Source organism: Procambarus clarkii, chromosome 44 (genome assembly GCF_040958095.1).
Source record: "Procambarus clarkii isolate CNS0578487 chromosome 44, FALCON_Pclarkii_2.0, whole genome shotgun sequence".
Lineage (NCBI taxonomy): Eukaryota > Metazoa > Arthropoda > Malacostraca > Decapoda > Cambaridae > Procambarus > Procambarus clarkii.
In genome coordinates, this window is record NC_091193.1 from 8,673,157 (window position 1) to 8,692,499 (window position 19,343).

Here is a 19,343-nt window from a genome sequence, read left to right on the forward strand (position 1 = left end):
TTGATACATGTTAGACCTGAACGCAACTCTGCTCTTTGAGGAGGAGTTTCACAACTTGTGCGCGAACCCAGACGTCGCTGAGAGACGTCATTTACTCGTGTATACTGGCGCTTGTGCCCCGCCGGCCAACAACTAGCATGATCATTCACCTCTTGATTCTCGAACAGTTTGTTATTGGCTAACATGAGAAAGAGTAAACTTGGAAAAAAAATTCTTATTAAATTAAGATCGCTTTTACTTTTACATAACGGCACAGAGTTTAAAAAAACAGTTAGAGCTCTTATATAGAGCAGTTGGAAATGGGTGTAAGGAAAGAGGATAGATGATAGCGTAGAGTGTGGGGTAGCGGGTGGAGGGCGCCGCCGCCGCCGCATCTCCAGCAGTGGTCCTCAGCTTACGGTCTGGTGGCCGGTCTCAGTTTCTTCCAGTGATTCAGTTTTCTCACTTCCCGATATGAGAGTGCCAGGGGTAACGCCTCACGCGCCCCCTGAGACACCTGCCACACACACTATACCATCTCATACCTCGAGCAAAACTAACCCGTAAAATAAAAATAAAAAATCAGTAACTAAACATCACACGAAGAGATCAGACGTTTAAGAATGCATTCGATACATGAACGTTTAAAAACTTGCTTCCATTTAGTCCATCTAGATTTGTGTTGCAATGGTTCATTTGAAGATTGTGGGTTCAGTTACTTTACAAATTCGGATGACCCACTTTGAAAAATACCGAAGCGCTGACTGAGCCTTCAGTAGTTTGATGAGATAATTTTATCTCTTTGCAGATCGAATGCCGTCATGACATCGGGAATGGAGAGAAAGCTGAATGCTGGAAAGGCGGGAAAGTCTGGGAAAGGGAGCGGTAGGGGGCGCCCCAGAAAAGGGGAAGGGAGTGAGAGGAAGCAGGATGGGCAAGGGAGGGAAGGAAGGGAGAGGGAGGGAGAAGGTGATGGGGAGAGTGGAGAGAGCGAGAGTAACCACAGCAAGGGAAGCACCACCATGGTCACCAGACGAGCATCCTCTGCGGACGCGGCCCTTACAACCCAAACCTTCTCTCACCATAAAGGAAATACTAATAAAAAATATACACAGACTGCTGACGCAAGTCAGCGGTTCGAGAGCCTCAAAAAGGTTGACAAAATAAGCAGTATACCTTCCACCAAAGAAAAAGGCAGAAGAGAAAAGGCAAATAAGGTTAAGGAAAAGCCAAAAGAGAAGCCTCGATCTAATAGTCTACAAAAAGAGCACAAAGCACACGAGCACAAAAGCCATAATCCCTCCAACTCGCCCGTCCGAGGACCTTCAGATAAAAGCCACACAGAAAACGACACGACGGAGCCAGAGACTCCGAGCAACGACGATAAAGACAGCAGCACCACACCCCCACCAATACGCCCACAACATAAAAAACTATCAAAAGACGGAGAAAAAGATTCAAGTACTTCCTCAGCGCTTCCAGCCTCTTCCGAACCTTTAGCATTAACGAGAATAAGTAATCTTAAGGATATTAAGCCTGCAAAGGAAACAGAGAAAGATCAGAAGGAGCTTCCAGACGCAACTCAGTACCCTCGGGATGCCATTCTCTCCAGATGGATCGAGTGTCGTACTGGGAAACTCGGCAGTAATTTACAGTCACCTTCCACAGGCCAGTCACGGCCACTCATGACGCACAAGTTGAAGCCTTCGCCATTCCAAAATCTCATGGCGGCACAACAGCTCCTCAAAAACCAGAAAGACTCGGAGCGAGCCGACAAAATACAGACTGAAACTTCCAGCGACTCCAGTGATTCCTCGGGTGCTGACCCAGCGGTCAACAAGAGCAATAGTGAGAGCGAGAGTAGTCGCTTGGCCGCCGCCAACGGTGGTGACGACGGCCCACAAGACCTCTCGAAGCCTCGAAGCCGACCCAGCAGTCAGACAAGCGACGACGGCTCTGACATTTCCGACGACGCCAACAAAACCGTTGGTTCTAATGACTGTTTTGCAGACGACGACGATGATGATGACGACACCAGTAACGAAATGCGTATTGTTGAGGATGAAAGTGAATTGCGTGAACTTGACCTATCAATACCTGGGAAACATAAACCCGAGGCTGTCGATAACGTAAGTGAACACAACCAGAAGAATGAAATTAAGAATCTCGATTTTTCTGTCTTTAAGTCGCATAAGACTAAGGATACCAAAAGTTCAAAAGCTTCATCAAGTTTAGATGACCAGAATGCCGCTGCTTGTCTCCTCCAGCTCAAGTCTTCCTCTACTCCCCAGTCTCCATATGTTGTTAAAATCCTCTCGCCCGAACCCGCCCACCAATCCAGCTCCTCCTCGCTTCCCGGCCAGCCAATAAGAGCGCCATTCGCAACTAGAGCTCCACCCCTGGAGGCTGTTCAACCTATCATACCGTCGCTTGGCTTGGGTGAGAGTCGGTTGGTCACTTTTAGTCCAAGGGGCGTGGTCGATGGGCGTGGTATGAGGCCCGTAGTACCCCCGGGTCCCGAACAGGGTAGGTTCCCTCTTACCCTTCCTTTAGGCTGATGTATTGCTTGCTTTGATAGGTGTTGGTGGGCAGGCCTCAGCATGCAGGGCAGCCTAGGCCAGGCCTCAGCATGCAGGGCAGCCTAGGCCAGGCCTCAGCATGCAAGGCAGCCTAGGCCAGGCCTCAGCATGCAAGGCAGCCTAGGCCAGGCCTCAGCATGCAAGGCAGCCTAGGCCAGGCCTCAGCATGCAGGGCAGCCAACGCCAGGCCTCAGCATGCAAGGCAGCCTAGGCCAGGCCTCAGCATGCAAGGCAGCCTAGGCCAGGCCTCAGCATGCAGGGCAGCCTAGGCCAGGCCTCAGCATGCAGGGCAGCCTAGGCCAGGCCTCAGCATGCAGGGCAGCCTAGGCCAGGCCTCAGCATACAGGGCAGCCTAGGCCAGGCCTCAGCATACAGGGCAGCCTAGGCCAGGCCTCAGCATACAGGGCAGCCTAGGCCAGGCCTCAGCATGCAGGGCAGCCTAGGCCAGGCCTCAGCATGCTGAACCCACCTGCCGCCTCCTAGCTCTCATGTCTTCAACCTCATATATTAAATAATATTCACTTGCTGTTTTATACCTGCCCAAAATCATGTTGATATATATATATATATATATATATATATATATATATATATATATATATATATATATATATATATATATATATATATATATATATATATATATATATATATATATATATATATATATATATATATGGAAGCATCAGAGATTGAACTTGCACCTTGCAGGAGTCGATATCCGATGGTTCAGTTGGATAAAAAATATATAGAAGAAAGAAAGACAAACAATTTCCTGATTCCATTCATATCACAATTGAGAAATATATTTATATTTCCTATTCAGTTTAGCGTCTGATCTGTGATGGTGTCCTGGAGGACAATGTGTAGTGGTCAGGCAAATGTCCTGCTGTCTGTCTTACTTGTCCTTCCTGGTTATTGTTCTATATCACAAAGAAATCACAATGGTTTGTAATATCAATGAGAAAATCATTTTGGGCACTGAGCTGATTTGAACCAGCGTTCTTGTGATTTCCAGAATAACCAGAACACCGTGTTCAAGTCACCTCAATGCCCACTTATTATATATATATATATATATATATATATATATATATATATATATATATATATATATATATATATATATATATATATATATGTCGTACCTAGTAGCCAGAATGCACTTTTTGGCCTATTATGCAAGGCCCGATTTGCCTAATAAGCCAAGTTTTCCTGAATTAATATATTTTCTCAAATTTTTTTCTTATGAAATGATAACGCTACCCATTTCATTATGTATGAGATAAATTTTTTTTATTTGGAGTTAAAATTAACGTAGATATATGACCGAACCTAACCAACCCTACCTAACCTAACCTAACCTATCTTTATAGGTTAGGTTAGGTTAGGTAGCCGAAAAAGTTAGGTTAGGTTAGGGTAGGTAGGTTAGGTTGTCGAAAAAGAATTAATTCATGAAAACTTGGCTTATTAGGCAAATCGGGCCATGCATAGTAGGCTGAGAAGTGCGTTCTGGCTACTAGGTACGACATATATATATATATATATATATATATATATATAATATAGTATGTCATATATATATATATGTAATATAGTATGTTTTCATTTTTCTTTATTTGACATTTTTGAAAGTTACAAGAAGGTGAATACAAAAAAATAGTTAAAGGTTCTGAATCTCTTGGTGCTTCTCAGCTTCCGGTGAGGAACCGAGGATATAACAGGAGTTTCCACTCTGGACTGTCACATTGAGGCGCTGACACCGGGAACTGACAGCCCTGAGGTTTCTGCTCATTTTCCTGCTGCCCTGTGCACAAAGAAATCCCATTAACGTGATATATCAGTGAGACGATGAATAGGATCCATGTGGATAGTTTCGAACCCTGCACGCTGCGTATCCCCAAGCACCTCATGCCTGATCAACCCCGAAGGATACATAGGTGTCAACTTGCTGGGTTCCCCTCGTGTAGTCTCACACCGGCTGTCAGCTAGCTTGTCCTTCAAGGGGTATATTCTGATACTATCTGGGAGAAGCACAACACTGTCAAGATGCAGACGACGAGGCACAGTAACGTGGCTGAAGATATGATGACCAGACCCACACATCAGAACAAACGACGACGTTCGTGCTTTCTGAAGGGAGTGTTCACGCTGTTCAGTCATGCGCATGTAGCTGATGCTGTCCGGTAATGTGTGTGATCCCAGGGGGACAGGTTTTGAGCAAGATTAAGCTTCCTGTCCCCAGAAGCAATCTACCACCCAACACTTGCTAGAGTTAAACATCAACACAACCACTTGGACTGTTCGGTAAAGTGACGCCCTTACTTTTGGGAGAGTCAGCGTTCGATGCCCGATAGTCAACGTGACTGGGCACCATTCCTTTACCCCGTCCTCACATCCCAGCTCCTCATATCCCTTCCAAGAGCTATATAGTGGTCCATGGAGTACTTTCTACAGGGGGGGGCCGGGACCCGTCCCACAGGAGGACCGGGACCCGTCCCACAGGAGGGCCGGGACCCGTCCCACAGGAGGGCCGGGACCCGTCCCACAGGAGGGCCGGGACCCGTCCCACAGGAGGGCCGGGACCCGTCCCACAGGAGGGCCGGGACCGTCCCACAGGAGGGCCGGGACCGTCCTACAGGAGGGCCGGGACCCGTCCTACAGGAGGACCGGGACAGTCCCACAGGAGGGCCGGGACCGTCCCACAGGAGGACCGGGACCCGTCCCACAGGAGGGCCGGGACCCGTCCCACAGGAGGGCCGGGACCCGTCCTACAGGAGGGCCGGGACCCGTCCCACAGGAGGGCCGGGACCGTCCCACAGGAGGGCTGGGACTGTCCCACAGGAGGGCCGGGGGGCAAGGAGGGGCTCAGTGTTCAGGAGGACAAAAATCACCACCTCTGTCTTGGTCGCCGACGGGAACGTATGAATATTCTTCAGAATTTACATCTCATTTCCCTTCTTAATGCCAGTTCAGAATTTGCAATTGAGAATTAACAGTGTGTGTGAGCACTGGGACGGAGACACACTTGAGGAACTCTCGCTTCTCAAGGATTTGTGTTCAGCCCGGAGCTCTTGCATCGTGAGTGGGGGGTGGGGGGGAGGCACCCACCCGCTACACTCACCATGGGAGACACACACCCTCAACACCCACCATGGGAGACACACACCCTCAACACCCACCATGGGAGACAGACCCTCAACACCCACCATGGGAGACACACAGTCTCAACACCCACCATGGGAGACACCCCACCCTCAACACCCACCATGGGAGACACACCCTCAACACCCACCATGGGAGACACACAGTCTCAACACCCACCATGGGAGATACACGCCCTCAACACCCACCATGGGAGACACACAGTCTCAACACCCACCATGGGAGACACCCCACCCTCAACACCCACCATGGGAGACACACCCTCAACACCCACCATGGGAGATACACGCCCTCAACACCCACCATGGGAGACACACAGTCTCAACACCCACCATGGGAGATACACACCCTCAACACCCACCATGGGAGACACACCCTCAACACCCACCATGGGAGATACACGCCCTCAACACCCACCGTGGGAGATACACGCCCTCAACACCCACCATGGGAGATACACCCTCAACACCCACCATGGGAGATACACGCCCTCAACACCCACCATGGGAGACACACAGTCTCAACACCCACCATGGGAGACACCCCACCCTCAACACCCACCATGGGAGACACACCCTCAACACCCACCATGGGAGATACACGCCCTCAACACCCACCATGGGAGACACACAGTCTCAACACCCACCATGGGAGACACCCCACCCTCAACACCCACCATGGGAGACACACCCTCAACACCCACCATGGGAGATACACGCCCTCAACACCCACCGTGGGAGATACACGCCCTCAACACCCACCATGGGAGATACACACCCTCAACACCCACCGTGGGAGATACACATCCTCAACACCCACCATGGGAGATACACACCCTCAACACCCACCATGGGAGATACCCACCCTCAACACCCACCGTGGGAGACACACAGTCTCAACACCCACCATGGGAGACACGCAGTCTCAACACCCACCATGGGAGACACAGTCTCAACACCCACCATGGGAGACACAGTCTCAACACCCACCATGGGAGATACACACCTTCAACACCCACCATGGGAGACACACACCCTCAACACCCACCATGGGAGACACACACCCTCAACACCCACCATGGGGGAGACACACCCTCAACACCCACCATGGGAGACACACCCTCAACACCCACCATGGGAGACACACACCATCAACACCCACCATGGGAGACACCCACCCTCAACACCCACCATGGGGGAGACACACCCTCAACACCCACCATGGGAGACACACCCTCAACACCCACCATGGGGGAGACACACCCTCAACACCCACCATGGGAGACACACCCTCAACACCCACCATGGGGGAGACACACCCTCAACACCCACCATGGGAGACACACACCATCAACACCCACCATGGGAGACACACACCCTCAACACCCACCATGGGAGACACACCCTCAACACCCACCATGGGAGACACCCCACCCTCAACACCCACCATGGGAGACACCCCACCCTCAACACCCACCATGGGAGACACCCCACCCTCAACACCCACCATGGGAGACACCCCACCCTCAACACCCACCATGGGAGACACACCTTCAACACCCACCATGGGAGACACACACCCTCAACACCCACCATGGGAGACACCCCACCCTCAACACCCACCATGGGAGACACCCCACCCTCAACACCCACCATGGGAGACACCCCACCCTCAACACCCACCATGGGAGACACACCTTCAACACCCACCATGGGAGACACCCCACCCTCAACACCCACCATGGGAGACACACCTTCAACACCCACCATGGGAGACACCCCACCCTCAACACCCACCATGGGAGACACACCTTCAACACCCACCATGGGAGACACCCCACCCTCAACACCCACCATGGGAGACACACCTTCAACACCCACCATGGGAGACACCCCACCCTCAACACCCACCATGGGAGACACCCCAACCTCAACACCCACCATGGGAGACACCCCACCCTCAACACCCACCATGGGAGACACACCTTCAACACCCACCATGGGAGACACCCCACCCTCAACACCCACCATGGGAGACACCCCACCCTCAACACCCACCATGGGAGAAACTCACTATGGATATATTTATCATGGAACACTATTTCCCAAAGATAAATGTTAGAGTGAACGAACACCAGAAGGAAATGACGATAGTTATAGGAACAACTGGCGAAGGTGTGTCCTCCAGGGCCTAGTATCATTCCCACTTCTTACTTTAATTACACCCTCCAAAAATGATCGCCCCTTCTACCTTGTCTCCCCTCCCTTCCCCCCTCACCCTCCCTCCCTCAACCTCCCTCCCTCACCCTCCCCCCCCCCTCACCCTCCCTCCCTCACACAAGGCTTGACGACAATGCAACATTTTTGTGGCTGCAGGAATGTTGAGACTCAGGGAGAAAGGGGAAGAGGGGAGGAGAAAAGAGAAGGGGAGATAGATGAAAAGAAATGAGAAGGGAGGTTCAGTGTGAGGGTTGGTGGAAGGGGGATACAATGTGAGAAGTGGGGGATGTAGTGTCGAAATCCTCAGTATTCTGTGAAGAGAGAGAGAGAGAGAGAGACTTAAGGAACTAAACTTGACAACGCTAGAGAGGAGGAGAGAGCTGGGAGACATGATACAGACGTATAAAATACAGAGGGATTCACAGGGTGGAAATGAGGAAATGCTTACAATGAATACTAATAGAATAAGGGGCACGGATGGAGGCTTGAGATTCAGATGTGTCATAGAGATGCTAAAAATAATATTTTAGCGTAAGTTAGTGAGTAATGAAAGGGATCTAAAGGAGCAGGTTGTAGAACATACACAGTTTCAAATGTAGATATGATAGAGCTCGAGAAGCTCAGGAATGTGTACACTAGTAGATTGACGGTTGAGAGGCGGGGCCAAAGAGCCAAAATTCAACCCCTCAAAGCACAACTAGATGAGTACAGTCACTCATACACAAACACACACACACACACACACACACACACGCACACACACACACACACACACACACACACACACACACACACACACACACACACACACACACACACACACAGATTAGAATCGTTTCTCTCAATGTTTGCTGATAATGCAAAAATTATGAGGATTGAAACAGAGGATGACAGTAGGAGGCTACAGGACGACCTAGACAGACTGAATGAATGGTCCAACAAATGGCTGCTAAAGTTTAACCCGAGTAAATGCAAAGTAATGAAACTAAGCGGTGGAAACAGGAGGCAGACACAAGATACAGAATAGGAGATGAAGTACTTAATTAAACGGACAGAGAGAAAGATCTACGAGTTGATATCACGCCAAACCTGTCTCCTGACAACCCGTCCTCTTAAAAATTACGTCACTTTTGGCTCGTATGCGCGCTATGGTCAAATTTGGACGTAATTTGAAATGAAATCGACTCACAAAAGTGACGTTCTGTTCCGTTTTCTGTTTGAGTCGTCCAGCGACGCGCAGAGGTTATGAGAGGACACTTTAAATTAACGTTTTTCATAACGTTTTGAAACTTTATGAGAATTTCCTGCCCACCTAACCTACCAGAGGACCCTTAACTTACTGTTGTTGAAAAAAAAAAATCCCAAATTTATTTTCATTTTTTTCTCATTTTCAAATTACGTCCAAATTCGGCCATACTGGCAAACGGCCAAAAGCAACGTTCTTTTTAAGAGGACAGGTTGTCCTGAAGCCCACATAAAAAAAATTACGTCTGCGGCATATGCGAGGCTGGCTAACATCAGAACAGCCTTCAGGAACCTGTGTAAGGAATCGTTTAGAATCTTGTACACCACATATGTAAGACCAATCCTGGAGTATGCGGCCCCAGCATGGAGCCCGTACCTTGTCAAGCACAAGACGAAGCTGGAAAAAGTTCAGAGGTATACCACTAGACTAGTCCCAGAACTACGAGGCATGAGTTACGAGGAAAGGCTGCGGGAAATGCACCTTACGACACTGGAAGACAGAAGAGTGAGGGGAGACATGATCACAACCTACAAAATCCTCAGGGAAATTGACAGGGTAGACAAGGATAAACTATTCAACACTGGTGGGACGCGAACAAGGGGACACAGGTGGAAACTGAGTACCCACATGAGCCACAGGGACGTTAAAAAGAACTTTTTCAGTATCAGAGTAGTTAACAGGTGGAATGCATTAGGCAGTGATGTGGTGGAGGCTGACTCCATACACAGTTTTAAATGTAGATATGATAGCGCCCAGTAGGCTCAGGAATCTGTACACCAGTTGATTGACAGTTGAGAGGCGGGACCAAAGAGCCAAAGCTCAACCCTCGCAAGCACAAATAGGTGAGTACACACACAGGGGGCTGGCTGGCTGAGTGGACAGCGTTCTAGGCTCGTGGACCTAGGGACCGGGGTTCGATTCCGGCAGCTGGCGGATAACAAATGGGTATAGTTTCCTTCACCCTGATGCTCCTGTTACCTAGCAGTAAATAGGTACCTGGGAGTTAGACAGCTGATACGGGCTCTTTCCTGGGGGGGTCAAAAAAATTTAATTAGTAGTTAGTAACAGCAGAGCCCAAGCCCTGCAAACACAACTAGGTGAATATAACTAGGTGAATACACACACACATACACACACACACACACACACAAACACACACACACACACACACACACACACACACACACACAGACACACACACACACACACACAAGGATTAAGACAGAAGAGAACTACTTGAGGCTTCAAGAAGACCTGGATAAACTGAAGGAATGGACGAACAAATGGTTGTTAGAGTTTAACCCAAGTAAATTTAATGTAATGAAGATAATTGTGGGAGCTGGAGACCAGATACAAGGTATCATTTGGGAAATAAAATTCGTCAAGAGTCAGAGAGAGAGAAAGACTTGGGGGGTTGATATCACGCCAGACCTGTCTCCTGAAGCTCATGTCAAGAGGATAACATCAGCGGCATATGCCAGGTTGGCCAACATAAGAACGGCCTTTAGAAACTTGTGTAAGGAATCATTCAGAACCATGTATACCACATATGTCAGACCAATCCTGGAGTATGCAGCTCCAGCATGGAGTCCATATCTAGTCAAGGATAAGACTAAACTGGAAAAGGTTCAAAGGTTTGCCACCAGACTAGTACCCGAACTGAGGGGTATGAGCTACGAGGAGAGACTACAGAAATAGTACCTCACGTCGGTGGAATACAGAAGGGTTAGGGTGGACATGATCACCATATACAAGATTCTCAATGGAATTGATAGGGTAGATAAAGACAGGCTATTTAACACAAGGGGCACACGCATTAGGGGACACAGGTGGAAATTGAGTGCCCAAATGAGCCACAGAGATATTAGAAAGAACTCTTTTTTAGTGTCAAAGTAGTTGACAAATGGAATGCATTAGGAAGTAATGTGGTGGAGGCTGACTCCATTCACAGTTTCAAGTGTAGATATGATAGAGTCCAATAGGCTCAGGAACCTGTACACCAGTTGATTGACAGTTGAGAGACGGAACCAAAGAGCCAATGCTCAATCCCCGCAAGCACAACTAGGTGAGTACACACACACACACACACACACACACACACACACACACACACACACACACACACACACACACACACACACACACACACACACACACACACACACACTCACACACACACACACACACACACACACACACACTCACACACACACACACACACACACACACACACATACACACACACACACACACACACACACACACACACACACACACACACACACACTGCCTTTTCGCAAACAGAGTGGTAGACGGTTGGAACAAGTTAGGTGAGAAGGTGGTGGAGGCCAAAACCGTCAGTAGTTTCAAAGCGTTATATGACAAAGAGTGCTGGGAAGACGGGACACCACGAGCGTAACTCTCATCCTGTAACTACACTTAGCTAATTACATAATCATACACGCGCGCGCGCACACACGCAGTGCTCGCGGGTGAACGGACAGCGCTCGGAATTCCACTTATCCGGGATCGATTCCAGGCCGAAACAAGTGGACAATGTGTTTCACCTGATGTGTTCACTTAGGTCAAATAGGTATCTGGGAGTTAGTTAGCTGCTGCGTACCGCATCTTGAGAGAGTGTATTCACCTAGTTGTGCTAGCGGGGGTTGAGTTTTGGCTCTTTGGTCCCGCCTCTCAACTGTCAATCAACTGGTGTACAGATTCCTAAGCCTACTGGGCTCTACCATATCTACATTTGAAACTGTGTATGGAGTCAGCCTCCACCACATCACTGCCTAATGTATTCCATCTGTTAACTACTCTGACACTGAAAAAGTTCTTTCTAACGTCCCTGTGGCTCATGTGGGTACTCAGTTTCCACCTGTGTCCCCTTGTTCGCGTCCCACCAGTGTTGAATAGTTTATCCTTGTCTACCCGGTCGTTTCCCCTGAGGATTTTGAAGATTGTGATCATGTCTCCCCTTACTCTTCTGTCTTGCAGTGTCGTAAGGTACATTTCCCGCAGCCTTTCCTCGCAATTCATGCCTCTTAGTTCTGGGACTAGTCTAGTGGCATACCTTTGAACTTTTTCCAGCTTCGTCTTGTGCTTGACAAGGTACGGGCTCCATGCTGGGGCCGCATACTCCAGGATTGGTCTTACATATGTGGTGTACAAGGTTCTGAATGATTCCTTACACAGGTTCCTGAACGCTGTTCTGATGTTAGCCAGCCTCGCATATGCCGCAGACGTTATTCTTTTTATGTAGGCTTCTTTATGTGTGTGTGTGTGTGTGTGTGTGTGTGTGTGTGTGTGTGTGTGTGTGTGTGTGTGTGTGTGTGTGTGTGTGTGTGTGTGTGCGCGAGAGAGAGAGAGAGAGAGAGAGAGAGAGAGAGAGAGAGAGAGAGAGAGAGAGAGAGAGAGAGAGAGAGAGAGAGAGAGAGAGAGAGAGAGTCTAGTAATGTCTAATAATATAGCCACTTTCTCGTTTATTGTTTCTAAAGGTTTGTAAGGCTGCTTCAGACCCGTTGCTAAGGTACACTGTCTCTCAGATTAACTCTGCTAAGCACCTGCTCTTAGCATTTAAATGTTTTATAAGTTTAATGTTTGCCCAATGTTGTGAATTCTGTAAATGTTAATGTTAATCTTGAAGCTGAAGCTTTCTTAACATTAATGGTTACTTGAACTTGGACGTCTTTCCTGATATTAGACTCTTACTGAAGTGATCGTGTTCTAATGTTTGAGGAGCTTTGAAGTGGATGTTTTCGCTGATGTCCTGACACTAATGTTTATGGTAATGTGTGGATGTCTGGTGAAGACCACTTGGGGGGGGGGCTGGGAGTGGTGTGCATCGGGGGGGGAGAGGTGGGGGGGGTGGGAGGAGAGGTGGGGGGGATGGGAGGAGAGGTGAGGGGGTGGGGTGTCGTCCTCCTTTGTATGATTTTTGTGTCGTAGTGTAGAGAGCATTGCGTCCCCCCCCCCCCTGTATCTCTCTCTCTCTCTCTCTCTCTCTCTCTCTCTCTCTCTCTCTCTCTCTCTCTCTCTCTCTCTCTCTCTCTCTCTCTCTCTCTCTCTCTCTCTGTCTCTCTGTCTCTCTGTCTCTCTCTCTCTCTCTCTCTCTCTCTCTCTCTCTCTCTCTCTCTCTGTCTCTCTGTCTCTCTGTCTCTCTCTCTCTCTCTCTCTCTCTCTCTCTCTCTCTCTCTCTCTCAACACTAGAGACAAATGTATGTGAATGCATGTGTGTGTGTATATATGTATGTGTATGTGTGTGTGTGTATATGTATATGTATGGGTATAAAGCATATATGGAAGCTGATCAGAATTACATTTCACCTTTGTGAATGTACATTAATGACACTATGTAAAAGACACATCTAATACTTTATGTAGGGCATACGTAAATCTGTGTATCTATGTATTTACGTATGTAGGTTAGCTTAGCATTTTTTAATAACTCTTACTTCTTCCTGTACTCCAGTTTCTCTCAAATGTGTTGGGAAATATAATTGTATTCTTAACATCTGGCGAAGTATTGCAGTTATCGGCAGTTGGCTACACTGGCGGACCTCCCTTGTGTACCTCTGCAACGGTCGCCTTGGGCTTGGTGGCCGCGGTGGTGGTGGTGAGGGTGGTGGGGGAAGTTGCTGGAGCATTGTGGAGGGGGTGGAGATTGGCGATAGAGGGGGGGGGGGGAGTAATGGAGGAGCTGGGCGGCGCACCACCACCACCCCGTTGCCGCCTTCCCTGGCCTCTTGTCCGACATTCTCAAGAAACTTGGCCTGTTAGCTAGGAAAACTGCTGCTTATGTTATCGGCAGTGAGGGCGTGCTTCAGGCACGATCCATGGCCTATTACCAGTCTGGCAGTCACGGAGGAGTGAGGGGGGGTGGGGGTGTTGCTTCCTCGTGGGGCGGGGGGGAGGGTGAGAGGTGATTGAGTGTGCGTGTTCTTACCTATTTGTGCCTACATTAACCTCCAGTATCGAGGTTCACCTCTTGGACCTGGACATTACAGCTGCAAGTTGTATAAAGAAAAGACTCTTGATCTTATCTTATTTGCTTTCGAAATGTTGAATAGAGTTGAGATGTATGATCTCCTCGTATAGTTCAACCTATTTCTCTACCATTTTCCTACTAATTGAAAAGTAAAAAGTAAAATCTAATCTTACGCTCATCTGTTAGCCAAGCCTCACTAACTAACTCCAATGTCAATTATGTTAGTTAATCCAATTTTAATTTATTTTAATTTAATCAATAAGTTAGTCTAATATTAGTTAATGTTACTAACTCATTAACAGTATGTTAATCTGTGCCCGAAATGCTGTGGGTATCAGTGGCCTGAGGCACAGTATGTACTTGCTCTGTCTAGAAATACAATAATTCTGTTTATAACTCATTTTGAATGTATGCATTATTACTTGAATAAACATTATTATTATTATTATTATTATTATTATTATTATTATTATTATTATTATTATTATTATTATTATTATATAATCATGTCTTCCGTCTGCCTCTACAACTTGCTCAATTATATCTTTCCATTTACCAGATACTATTACGCTAAACTTAGGAAATGTTAAAGAGAGGTTATAGAGATTATAGAGATTTCCTAACTTAAAGATGCTAGGGAAAACTTCCTAACATCTCTATGATGCATTGGAGTCTCACACTTCATCCCGTTCCCTTATGTTCTATTAGTATTCATTGTAAACGTTTCCTCTTTTTACACTCTGTCAATCCCCCCTAAGTATTTTATATGTGTGTATCATGTCTCTCCTCTCTTTCCTCCTCACATCTTTTCTAGCACCGGCAGTTTTAGTTCCTTCAGTCTCTCTTCATTTCTCATCTCTCGTAATTCTAGGACAAGTCTCGTTGCAAACTTCTGCACGCTTCCGAGTTTCTATATTTGTTTTTTTTTTTTAAGATGGGGGGCTCCACGATGGGACGGCATACTCCAAAACTTGCTTCACATAAGCGGTATACAGTGATCTAAAGTACTCCTTATTTAAGTTCCTAAAGGATGTTCTTCTGACTTTTCATTGCGAAGAATATGCAGGTAATTTCATTCTATTTATATGACACTCTGGAGTTAGGTTTGTGTTATGTCCACTCCAAGTCTTTTTCTCTAGTCGTTGTAAGAAGGTAGTTTCCCTTCATCATGTATTGGCCTTTCAGTCTTCTGGCTCCTGGAAGCCAACAAAAAAACTTAAACAGTCCAGCTGGGACCACCCGCTAGTATAAAAAATAGCTGATGCCATGCTCAGAGCCGCAACATCAGACAAGGAGAAAGCCCGCCTCAGAGCAGTGCGTGCCCCCCATGCAGGAGACTTCCTCCTGGCAGTACCCATGTCAGCAATGGGCACGCGCCTAGATCCAGAATCCCTTCGTGTAGCAGTGGCCCTCCGCCTTGGTGCCCCAATTCACACTGAATACAAGTGTATTTGCAACAGGGTGGAAGCAGACCAATATGGACTGCATGGGTTGCATTGCGTAAGCACAAAGGGCTGGCATGCGAGACACAACGAGGTCAATGACATCATCAAGAGTAGCCTCGTCTCAGCTAGGTGCCCAGCGGAGAGAAAACCTCGCATCCTAGGGGTCCAAAACAGGATTTCCCCCGCACTTCACCCTGATGGCATCACCATAAACTCCTGGAAAAGGGGCAAGCACGTGGTGTGGGACTACACGTGTGTATCCACCCTGACTGACACCTATGTACACTACGGTGCTGATCAAGCAGGTGGGGCGGCCAACCACAGGGAAATAGCAAAATCAGTCAAATACAGGCGATTGGAAGGTCAATACATCTTTGTTCCCATAGCGTCTGAGACGCATGGCCCCTGGGGCAAGAGTGCCTTGGGATTTCTCAAGGAATTGGGCTCCAAGCTCATTGACGTCACCAGGGACCCAAGAGCTGCCAGTTTTTTGTTTCAGCGCCTCAGTGTGGCGATCCAGAGGGGAAACGCCTGCTGCGTCCTCGGTTCCCGTCCTGAAGCGGAGGAGCTTCAAGAGATCCATAACCTTTGAGCACTCTTTGTATCAACCAATGTATATCTTGTAACCTTTAAACATATAATAAAGCAAAATATATATATATATATATATATATATATATATATATATATATATATATATATATATATATATATATATATATATATATATATATATATATGAGCACATATCGCTATGACTTTATGGCCTCTCATAGGTTTCGAACCCAGGCCACCAGAGGTATCCCCACGAACGGCACCGATATCATGACCACTGTAGTGTGGGCAGTCGTAATGATTCTGGTGTAAATCCATTCACTTGCACCATCGGGGCTTCGAACTCTCGACCACCAGAGTGGAGGAGATGAGCTCTACCGACCTTACTACGGATACCCACAATAAGAGAGTCCCAGAGAGACACAACTGCGTGTTATTAAGCTCTTCACACGTGTCCTTATTATTCTTTGTGTAGCCTCCTACTCTTTTGCGCGTCACTGTGTGTGTATTTACTATTTGTGTCTGCAAAATCGAGCTATTAGCTCTTGGACCCCGCCTTGTTAACCAATTTGTTTTCTTCTATTATATCTACTGAATATATTTCTCTCTAACACACACGCGCGCGCACACACACACACACACACACACACACACACACACACACACACACACACACACACACACACACACACACACACACACACACACACACACATATCCCCAGGAAGCAGCCCGTAGTAGCTGGATAACTCCCAGGTACCTATTTACTGCTAGGTGAATCAGGGTGAAAGAAACGCTGCCCATTCATTTCTGCCTCGGCCAGGAATCGAACCCGGGCCCTTAGGACTAAGACTCCCGAGCGCTGTCCACTCAACCGCGAGGCCCAGAGTGCGCTGTGTGTGTGTGTGTGTGTGTGCGTGTGTGTGTGTGTGTGTGTGTGTGTGTGCGTGTGTGTGTGTGTGTGTGTGTGTGTGTGTGTGTGTGTGTGTGTGTGTGTGTGTGTGTGTGTGTGTGTGTGTGTGTGTGTGCGTGCTCTTAGCATCATTAGCAAACATGGCCACGCAGCTGTGTGTGTGTGTTTGTGTTGTCTGTGGCGGTGAAGGGCTGACTGGTGTAGGGAGTGACTATGTAAAATTGAGGAGTGGTGGGGAACGTGCAGGCAGCATAGGTCGGCTCGCGCGGTGAGCTGTGATGCGCCAGGTTCTGCACATCCTTGTAAGCAAACCGGATATGTGCCATACAATGTGCTCTGAGTCAAGACAAGTGAGCACGAGCGGTCAGTCAGACACACCTTAAATCTGTCTTAACCCCACATTATAAAGCTGTAATTGTAATCCCTGGGCCAAAACTATCGTGCAGGTCTACATCAATGGCCCTCCCGCTATCAGGATTAATTACTCCATTAATTATGATTTTGTTCATTAAGAGCTCCTGATGAAAAAATGGTTAATTGTTAAAAAGTTGGTGTGATGTAGGTCTTCGTGAAGGGGGGGTGGGGTGGGGTCGGGCGCGTGCTTCGCCCAAGGTGCGGTGCAGGCGACTTAGGCCTGTGTGCCATAAGGTGGTGAGTGTGGTATTAGCTTGCCGCGCCTCATTGTTGCCTCATAAAGAACCCCCGTTCCCAGCTCCGCGGAAAAATGCCCTCTCCCCCTAACTTTTCCATTTAAACCGCCCCTTTTTTTCTTTCCTCTTTTAATTATCGCGCCCTTTTTAAGCAGCGCCAGTCTCAAGGGCTACTTTTCATACATTATCGTAGCAATTCCTGCACTGTTGACAAGCAATTTTGGCTCTAATTAAACTGTGTGTAAAGGTGGTAGCCATGGTCACACCTTACAGCGTCGAGATTTTACCCAGAGATGAAAACAAAAACCTATCGAGAGTTTTTCCCCGGGAGTGATTTACCGCGGCTGCACAGGAGGGGTAGCGAGGGGCCCCTGTGTGCTGCCACTGGCCCCGGGGCCAACACACAGACACGTCTTCATCCCCCAGTCTCTTTGATGGAATGCACCGAGACTCGTGTTCCCTCTCCACCTCCCACTCCTGACTAAACCGCTCTGCCAACTCCGTCTGATCTGCCCTGGCTTTCCCTACCCTGCCCTCTACCCAGTACACGTCGGCCGCCGCGGCTTGGGTAATTGGTGTGGCCTGTAAACTTGACCTGGGTTTCAGTAGTGGCGTTGGCCACACGCTCAAGGCCAGCCCTCCTGCATTATAAATATCCATGTGTTGGCGCTGGACTGTCCTGCTGGAGGTGCCGCCGCCGCCGCTCACCACAGAGTTGAAGGGTTGGTCCCGGGCTCTGCAGCTGCTGGTGCTGCTGTTGCTGCTGGTGTTGCTCTGGCTGCTGCTGCTGCTGCTGCTGTCGTGGCTGTTGGTTTTGACTAGCGGTGGTAGTGGTCGAGATATCATCATCACGGCTGCCACGCAGCGAGTGATAGTTAAGAACTCTGTTAATGTATAGAGTCAGTCATGTTTTAGTCTGCCAGTGAAAGTCAGAGGTTGTTTTGTTGTCCTTTTGCTTACTAGGTATTCCCGATGGGGCCATCTGAAGGTTTAATAATCTATACTGGTTTTCTTCTCCTTTATTTCATCTTCCGTCACATTCCCGTACAACTTCTTCTTTCTATGTATTCCCCATGTTGACCAGCTGTACAGGGTACGAATATGTCCTTACAGTCCATCGGCTCATTTGCCTTTCAAGCTTCCACCTGTGTCATCTTGTCCTACAGTCTCCCTGTCTAATGAGGATCTCCGTGGTGTAGTGGTAAGACACTCGCCTGGCGTTCCGCGAGCGCTTAGTCATGAGTTCGTATCCTGGCCGGGGAGGATTTACTGGGCGCAAATCCTTAACTGTAGTCTCTGTTTAACGCAACAGTAAAATGTGTACTTGGTTGTAACAAGGATTCTTCGCGGCGGGGATCGTATTCCAGGGACCTGCCCGAAACGCTACGCGTACTAGTGGCTGTACAAGAATGTAACAACAGAATGTAACAACTCTTGTATAAAAAAATAAAAAAAACGATATCCTTACACATCTTATCTGCTATCTAGTGCGGTGGTGTAGTGTACTGGTATAGTGAACTGTGGTGGTATAGTGAAGTATGGTACAGTGTGGTGATGATGGTGTTGATAAAGTGTCGTTGTTATAATAAAGTGGTGTGGTGT

General features: G+C 48.0%; 1 protein-coding gene across 1 annotated transcript in view; it reads left to right on the forward strand.

The window, feature by feature from the left end:
• Nucleotides 1–928: 928 nt before the first annotated feature.
• LOC138350246 (myelin transcription factor 1-like) overlaps nt 929–19,343 on the forward strand; it is a 57,491-nt gene continuing 39,076 nt past the window's right edge. Inside the window, exon 1 of the mRNA XM_069300627.1 lies at nt 929–2,418. Within this exon, the coding sequence (XP_069156728.1) occupies nt 1,002–2,418 (1,417 nt within the window). The 5' untranslated portion in view covers nt 929–1,001. The remainder of the gene's footprint in view (nt 2,419–19,343) is intronic.